Source organism: Pseudorasbora parva, chromosome 20, assembly GCF_024679245.1.
Source record: "Pseudorasbora parva isolate DD20220531a chromosome 20, ASM2467924v1, whole genome shotgun sequence".
In the NCBI taxonomy this organism is placed as follows: domain Eukaryota; kingdom Metazoa; phylum Chordata; class Actinopteri; order Cypriniformes; family Gobionidae; genus Pseudorasbora; species Pseudorasbora parva.
Window position 1 is genome coordinate 34,659,859 of NC_090191.1, and position 9,235 is coordinate 34,669,093.

Genomic DNA, 9,235 nt, shown 5'->3' on the forward strand with positions numbered 1-9,235 from the left:
AAAATAACACTCATTTGCATTTAATATCAATGCATGACATTTATATAGCACACATTTGCAAGAAAGCCTTCATCTTCACAAACCTCTTTCTCGCTTATCACAGTAGAAGGAACTGCATCCATCAGCTTATCAACCAAATGAATTATTCCATTTGAGGCAAAGATGTCTTGCTCCACAAGTGTTCCTTTCTTACGGCTACCATGGAGACGGATTTTTAACTGATCTGCCTTTAAAATAAAAGTTTGCCCGTTTCAGACACAATCTAATGATTCTCTGTCATAATTACACACACACACACACACACACACACACACACACACACACACACACACACACACACACACACACACACACAAACAAACAGATTTGAGCAGGATAGAGTATAGGAAAGAAACAGGATATAATGACTCCGCTCTTGTATCCTGCATTTGCTGCACATCCTTGAAAGCAATTGGAATACACACACACACAACCTGCATTCAATCACCTACATCTGTCATTGATTCCGCAGCCATGCCAGTCATAGTGTAGAAGAGGATTCCCTTCTTCAGAGAGTCAGAGTTCACCTCTCCCGCAACCATGTGCAACTTAGCAAGATAGCGAGCTCTCATTTCGTTAGCCAGCAGTGTTTTCACCTGGAACAAAAGCACACTTTTAGCATTTGTTTGAATGTTTTAGATGGATGTAACATATGTTTTCTAACTCACAGATGTGCCCTTAAAAGCCTTGTTCACTGGCACAAACACAGTAAACGGTCCAAGGGAGGTCAGGGGCCATGACATGACTTTATCTGAAACAGAAGAAATAATATTAGCACTTTACTGTATGTCTACCTCATTTGTTTCTAGTTGTATTTATACTTAGGAACATCTCAGGTAATGTTGATACTTTAGGGCCTGGTTTCACAATCAATTAGGGCATTCAAGTAGCTTTTATGAACAGGACTTAGGGAAAAAACTTTACTGGTGTGCAACTTAATCCCAATTTGATTCATATTTCATTATCTATTGCAATGACATTCATACAGTGTTTCTTAAATGCCCTACACTATATTGCCAAAAGTTTTGGGACGCCTGTCTTTAAATGCACATGAATCCATCCCTTACACTATGGGCTTTAATATGGAGTTGCCCCACACTTTGCAGCTAGTACAGCTTCAACTCTTCTGGGAAGGCTTTCCACAAGGTTTAGGAGTGTGTTTATGGGAATGTATAACGTTTAGAAGTGCATTTGTGAGGTCAGGAACTGATTCATCCCCAAAGGTCTTTTATAGGGTTGAGGTCAGGACTCTGTGCAGGCCAGTTATGCCGAGTTCAGACTGCACAATTTTCAAACTCATTGGTTCACTGGTCTTTTCACACTGCATGACTATCTGTTACAGCATTCAGTTGCTGATGTGTGCACATTGCATGATGAATCGGCCACAGGAGGTTTCACACTGCATGACTGTACAGGAAGAAGAATCGCTGACAACTCCAAATGCGAGAAGTGACAAGAAAACAAAGCAAGATCAAGTGTGTCAGACTGGAGTCTGACAGAGCACAAGCACCGATTTGCAGATGAGTTCAGGTATTTGACGGCAATTTCACAAAACCTGTCGGCGAGTCAAAATCAGGACTAAAATCAGGTAGTTTGAACTCAGCATTAAGTTCCTCCACACCAAACTTGCTCATCCTTGTCTTTATTGACCTTGCTTTCTGCACTTGTTCATAGTTATGTTGGAACAGGAAGGGGCCACAAAGTTGAGAGCATGAAATTGTCAAAAATGTCTTGGTATAAGACATTAAGGCATTAAGAGTTCCTTTCACTGGAACTAACGGGCCAAGCCCAACCCCTGAAAAACAGTCACACACCATAATCCCCTCCACCAAACTTTACACTTGGCACAATGCAGTCAGGCATGTACCGTTCTCCCTCAGACTCATCCATCAGATTGCCAGACAGAGAAGTGTAATTCGTCACTCCAGAGAACACGTCTCCACTTCTCTAGAGTCCAGTGGCGGCATGCTTTACACCACTACATTTAACGCTTTGCATTGCACTTGTTGATGTAAGGCTTGGATGCAGCCGTTCGGCCATGGAAACTCATTCCATGAAGCTCTCGACGCACTGTTCTTGAACTAATCTGAAGACCACACGAAGTTTGAAGGTCTGTAGCTATTGACTCTGCAGAAAGTTGCTCACTTTTGCACACTGACCCCGCTCTGTGATTTTACGTGGCCTACGACTTTGTTGCTCAGTTACTGTTGTTCCAAATTGCTTCCACTTTGTAATAATACAAATAATACAAACAGTTGACCGTGTTATAATTAGTAGTGAGGACATTATGAATGGACTTATTGCACAAGTGTCAACCTATCACGGTACCACGCTTGAATTCACTGAGCTCATTCTTTCACAAATGATAGAAGAAGCGTCTGCATGCCTAATGCTTGATTTTATACACCTGTGGCCATGAAAGATATTGAAACACCTGAATTCAATGATTTGGAGGGGTGTCCCAATACTTTTGGCAATATAAAGTTAAATATAAGCCTATATCACATACGTCCTAGTGACATAGCATAAGTAACATCTCAAGTTGGAAAAAAATGTATAACCGGCTTGCGCCGCTTCAAGTTAGATGCTGACTGGTTTGTGCAATGCGACATGAGGTCATACACACCTAATGTCTTTAAAAATTGTGAAAAACCAGTAAGTCACTCACTGAACAGTGTGAGGGCACTGGAGAGCTGACCCGTCCACTCCCCTCCTGGCTTTGAATTCAAGTCTTGCAACTCCTGAATTATGTTCCCAAAGCATATTTTTCCATTTCCAAGGTAACCTTCACGGCACTTACATCTGCCATGTTTGGAAGTGAAGGCATAGTTTTGAATAGGTAAGAAAAAGTGTGGAAAAAAATCAATCAAACAATTGAAAATGTTCACCTACTCGACTGTTCCTGGTTCCACTGTGGCACAGTTGGCATATTTATGGCAGGAGTTTGGTTTGCAAATATCTTTTATGCTGCAGCCAATCCCTTCAACAAACTTCTCAAATCCCTCCAAACACTCACAGTGGGCCTGTGAAAAAACAACAGCACTGTGAAGATGGCAAACCATAATCAAACCAATCGGAACATTTAAGTTGCTCAGATAAGTGCACAGTGTGTTACAGTGTTTGCACACACACAAACACACCTTTCCAGGGCCGTCATACACACAGCGAGTAGAGCCAGATGTGCAGTTGCCCAGGTTAGTCTGACAGTGGTCGATGGGCATGCAGACACGGCCGTCGCCACTGTAGCCTTCTGTACACGTGCAGACATGCTGGTTCGGCCCAGTATGCGCACACACTGCGTTTGCATGGCACACGCCTCTCAAGCAGGGGTTAATTGCTGCATAGACAATGTGACAAAGGAAAACACATAAATATCTATATCCATATGGCAGTGAAGACTTTTACATTCTTACAAATAAATTATATTTCAAATTAAGGCTATTCTTTTGAACATTCTTTTAATAAAAGATCACTGAAAAAATGCATCATGGTTTCTAGAAAAATATTAAGCAGCACAACTGTTTTCAACATTGATAATTTGAAACTATATATTATATATCTAAATATTGTAAATATCGATAAAATGTCTCATCTAACCCAATCATCAATAAAGCTTAGCTTTAACAAACCTTTCTTTGCCTGTGCATTACTCACATGTACAGTGAACTCCATCACCTTGATAACCAGGTTTGCACCTGCACATAAGCTTCCCTGTGGACATGTCCTCAAAACAACGTGAATCTGGCCCACACCGTAAAGCAGCACATGCTGGGACCTCTGAGGAGAAAAAAATACAATCACTCATGCTGCTTTAATATCCAATGTCACATGCATAGTATACACACAGAATAATAATCCAAAGTCATACCTCGGTCGCAGTCTATGCCAGTGTACCCAGACAGACACGTGCACCTTCCTGAGCCTTTCATGCCGCTGTCACATATGCCATTCTTGCAGCTACACACTGAACAGCACATGAGGCAGTCAGAGTACACTATCAACACCAATTAAACCCAAATGAATAAATCCTGCTTAAGAATAAAAGGAGCTTCTCTCTTACCGTTATTACAAACGGCTCCATATAAGTTCTCTTTGCACTTCTCGCAAGCTGTTCCTTCAAACCCTGGCTGCAAAGACGCCCAAATGGATGCTCAATAAATTCGTGCATGATCCAGACAGAACAAGAAAAGGAAATTAAACTTACTGCACATGTGCAAGTCCCATTGCCTCCTATACCATCAAAGCAGACTCCATTATTGCTGCATGGGTTCGCCGCTGATCCTGGACACTCTATTGAAAGAATAAAGGATGCAGATAGATCGCATTCAATCAGAAAAAATGGCTAACTTTGAGACATAATTAGCACATTGAACAGTTGAGCATGGCATCAACAACTTAATTATCAATAGATCATGGATTAGATTTCCAAGGATTAGATTTAGATTTAAAAAAGGTAACACTTATGTCAATAAAGTCTCATTTGTTAACATTAATTAACGTTAACTATTAAAAGTATTATTTATTCAATGTAGTTCATCTTAGTTTTGAGCTTAGTTGAGGCTGATTTGAGATCAGATGACTATTCTGTGTTCAGTTTGAGGGAGACTGTCACTGATCTGAGAACATTCTGTTTTCTATACTGGTCTGGGGTCAGTGGGTTTGGGGTGGTAGGGTCTCTGCGAGAGGATATGAGTTAGCAGAGTTCCTCTGTTCTTCAAACAGCCCCTCATCTCTTCCACTGACCCTCACTCTTCTTTTCCTTCCCGCCATTGTCAGTTTGTCCACTTAGTCCAATAACAAAATCCCTTCATCGGATCAGATCCTTCCCGGCAAATCACACACACATAGACGTGTCAACACAAATAAAAAAACCACACTAGCAGCATATTCAGACAGTTACTCATGAGCAGGCTCACTTTCTGCAAATTCTTCACATTTTCTGTACTAACTCTGAAGAAAAATTCTTAACGCTTTACAATAAGGCCCCATTTGTTAACAGGAATTTTGAGGAATTGTGGGTGGATCCAATGCAATTTCACAAGAAAACCTAACTATTTTACGAGGTGGTGATTTAATATATTTTCTCAAGCAAAAAATAAATAAAATCAAGCATGGCGTTCACCCCTAAATCGAACTTGCTATCAAACAAAAAATGAGCTTGTACAAATTTCATATAAGTAAGCTACCAATTCGCCAAAAGCATAATATAGTAACGGCGTGAGATTTTGCTGGTAGAAGTACCAATATACAAATAAACAGCTTTAATATAAATCTCCAGAAAATGTTGCTTTCTGCCATTCAGATTGTTGGACATTCTAGTTCTGAATTTGTTAAATCAAATGAAATCAGATACAGGAAAAAATGCATTTCCTATCATTATGATTCACTAAACTTTCAGAATGCTGACCGTCTAATAGGTGCAAAGGTCAAATCATTTAGCTCTTAAAGAACAATGCAGGAAATTCTGCTGATAAGAGACCAAAGAAACCAAGACACCGCATGGTGCTTGACTCAGCGAACTCATTGTAGGATCTGTGTGAGTGCTGACAGGCAAAGGAAATACTGGAAATGAGACCTCCACAGGTCTGTTGGTCAGCATATTCCTGTAGTACGAAGGCACAGATCTGCCATATCCCTCTCAGAGGGAAGGAAGTACACAAATCCTGTGTTCCACAACGGCACAAAACTTCCTCTCATAGAGTGTGATAAGACACAAAATAATTTTAAATGTCAGCTTAAATGTATTGAATGTACAGCTCCCTCAGGAAAAACAAGTGTGAGAAACAAGACTGTCATGGTCTCATAATCACATAAAATGTTAAAAATGGATAAAGTGTGCCTCCAAAATATCAACAACTGTGGAAGGTCACATTCATGCATATACGATTTATATCCCTAGTCAAAAATTCCAAAAAGAATGCTAATAGAATTCCTAACATAATTTGGAAGCAATCCTAAAGGATCTTAATTGGGATCAAAAAAAGAATTCTTTAAGAGTCTAATACGATCCTGCTGGATAAACTAAAATTCCTACTCCCTATTTTATTTCTTCTGGGAGTTCAGTTTATCCAGTAGGATCATATTTTATTTTTAGAGGATGGTGAATTTTAATAGTAATAACATCTCATTACAATCCATTGGGATTTGTTTTGACAGAATTATGATGAATCGTCTTAAAAAATATGAATGATAGAAATTCTATTAGGATTCTTTTGGGAATTATAATATTAAAGTTATGTTTTACTACTTTTTCCAAGAAGAGCAATGCTTCCTCTGATTTGTGTTTCAGACTTTGAAATAGTTCCTGTCCAACTCTTCCGATCAAAATATTCCCTCGGTGCATCTTCCCTCACAGAATGACGGAAATGACAAATGCCATTCAAAATGTGTTAATCCGATACCAACACAACAATCGCTTTTGGACCACATTTATCTGGTTTAAGAGGTTATTGATTTCATAGTTCTTCTATAGATCTGAATTCAAACACAATTCTACACAAAGAACCACAGAATTCAATTCTTCTTCAATGACCTGAAACTCACCGATGCAGTCATTGCCCCAGTAACCTGGACAGCACTGGGGTATCACCGTGTCTTTGTAGCACCCATACGAACAGCCCGGGATAGACAAATCTGATGTGATTTGATACCTAGACACAAATAGAGAGATTATTGTGTGATTACTACCTCTGTAGTCATGCTATATAGCATAACTTTTGTTTATGCACAAGAAAAACACCTAATCTTGTCATGAAAACTGTACAACAACAAACAATAAGAAAGAAAAAAAAGAATTTGAACAAATTGCAGGTTGTTCTTTCTCTGGATCTCTGATGGGAATAAATGTTTTAAAATATATATTAAAATACATTTTAAATTATAATAATATTTAACAATATTATTGCTGTTTGCATTATTGCATTTAAAAAAAATGCAGCTTCTAAAAGCATAAGAGACTTACATTAAAAATCATTAAAAAATTCTAGGTTACCTCAAAGAATTTTTACCTTAAGCTTTTTACTCCTTTACAATCTGATCAGTTCCCAATGGACAAAATCAAGACCCGCCTACATTTATTTTCTTTGAAAAGCCGTTTCACTCAAATATTATATGTTATAATGTTATAATAGGGGGAAAAACACTATAGGCACTTCTGTTTCATTTCATTCTTTCCATTGGCTCTATGCTGAGACAATAAAATAATTTAATTATTTGTTTATAGTGTGTTTTTCATTATTGGGACTGGCTTGTCCCCACAATGTAGCTGATTTCAGGTTTTACTGTCCTTGTGGACACATTTAGCTTGCAAAATCTGCCAGACAGAGGCAAGTCATGAAACTCTAACCGAGTGCTGATTGGTTCAGCGTTAACATCGTGGCATTAGCCAAGCAGATGTATGTTATTTTTAACTGAGCTGAACAAATTATTGTATTTGCGCAGCAGCAGCATAACAGATCTGGTCCGCCAAAATCACGCATATGCACATTCCTTGCCCCATATATAATGATGGTTAAATCCTTTACTCCAAGAGTTGTCATGATTAAAACACATGTATACTGTACCTGCAGTCTTTTGTGCTTTTCCCTGGTGGTATCTTGGTGTAGCCATTGGGACAATTCACCAAATACGTTATTGAGCAGGAATGACACTTCGATTTAGTCACCACCTGGATGATCTTATCACAACGGTTCTGACCACAGACACCAACACAAACACACACACATTCATAGCATATTAGTTTTCACAACAAAAAGAGTGTGTTCGGTGCTGACTCTTACAAAGTTGCTCTCTTTCCTATGGCATATCATGTGTTTTTTAAAAAGCAATAAAGTTGGGAAATACGCTGGATATTAACACCTGTCACTGATTTTCCAAGGAGATTTACCTGATTCGTTCATGACAGCTGGCCAATGACATTCTCAGGATTATTTTACCCAGTATTCCACGGGGCATGTCAGACGACACATGTCAAATCAGGGAATTTCAAACGGAGGAATTGCTTATATAATTCATGTTTCTTAAAGCACTACATTTACCATATTTTTCAACTGCAATCAGAGAAATGTCAACATCCTCTTACTAAATATAGATAAAATATCCTTGGAAACAGATATGAACATCAATATTAAAGCAAACTGCATATTTAAGTTAGTCTGTGCCAGCTTGCTTTTTTATATATATGCTATATGCTTATATATATAATATCGGTGTGTGTGTGCATATGTGTGCGTGTGTAAACAGGAAATGGAAGTAGAGCTGTGATATTCCCTACTGAGATAGATTTCTACTGATTAACCTTGGTAAGCATATGTATCAGTACAAATTGCCCAACAGGAAGTAATCCAAAACAAACAGCTCTCTTTACTAACAGAAAATTATATTTCCCATTTAAAATACTTGATTTTTAAATATATTTGTTTCGCTAAAACCTTTACAAGCTTCTAATGTCACATATAAACACCAATATAGTATATGCATGTTGCATGAGTAGGCAGTGTGTGTGAATCTCACCTGTGGTGTTGCACCAGCCACCCAGAGAATCTCAGTCCCCAGCAGTAGGATCAAACCTCCACAGATTGAGTTAAAGATGAACTTCATGTTAATAATACTTTCTATTTTTCTCTCACCCTCCCTTTCTGGCACTCTGAGGTCCTTCACCAGACTGTGGCCACACAAGTTGGTCTTCTGCCTTTTCAACAATCCCTCCCTCTCTCTTTCCTGTAAAAAACCAACAAGAGAGTCAGAGGGTGACACCTTCCCCTAAAATTTTGGACATTTACTTAAATCCATTTCACATTACACATAAACCCTTCACTCTTCCATTAACCTGTACATCAGACAAAAACATAAAGACATTAAACAGAAGAAGACTTTACGTGATGCTGTGTTAAGATGACAAGTGCACTGCACTGCAAAAAACAAAACACAAAAAGGACCAAAACATATTTTTACCATTTTAACATTAACATTTTTATTGTTTTTCAGAAAATGATCTACACATTCTTAACCATACTATCCTCATTTTCAGGTTGCAAAGCATTTCCTCCAGGGTCAAAGTGACCTGAAGCAAATTACTCGTTTTAGTTAAAAAATATATATATGTTAAGTTTTTTTTTGTTCCAGAATTTGTATTCATTTATTTTTATTTAAACTAAGCAACATAACTTTTGAAGCAATATGGAAAGAATGTGTTGAA

General features: G+C 38.3%; 1 protein-coding gene across 1 annotated transcript in view; it reads right to left on the minus strand.

Annotated features, from left to right (window-relative positions):
* The window catches only part of stab2 (stabilin 2), a 34,848-nt gene extending 25,969 nt beyond the window's left edge, over positions 1 to 8,879 (minus strand). The window contains exons 1-13 of the mRNA XM_067427990.1: positions 8,551 to 8,879; positions 7,602 to 7,729; positions 6,583 to 6,689; positions 4,244 to 4,329; positions 4,100 to 4,166; positions 3,908 to 4,003; positions 3,694 to 3,816; positions 3,180 to 3,376; positions 2,932 to 3,062; positions 2,708 to 2,841; positions 708 to 790; positions 492 to 635; positions 84 to 227 (exon numbers count right to left, since the gene is read on the minus strand). Coding sequence (XP_067284091.1) covers positions 84 to 227; positions 492 to 635; positions 708 to 790; positions 2,708 to 2,841; positions 2,932 to 3,062; positions 3,180 to 3,376; positions 3,694 to 3,816; positions 3,908 to 4,003; positions 4,100 to 4,166; positions 4,244 to 4,329; positions 6,583 to 6,689; positions 7,602 to 7,729; positions 8,551 to 8,637 — 1,527 coding nt within the window. The 5' untranslated portion in view covers positions 8,638 to 8,879. The remainder of the gene's footprint in view (positions 1 to 83; positions 228 to 491; positions 636 to 707; positions 791 to 2,707; positions 2,842 to 2,931; positions 3,063 to 3,179; positions 3,377 to 3,693; positions 3,817 to 3,907; positions 4,004 to 4,099; positions 4,167 to 4,243; positions 4,330 to 6,582; positions 6,690 to 7,601; positions 7,730 to 8,550) is intronic.
* Between the last annotated feature and the right edge of the window lie 356 nt (positions 8,880 to 9,235).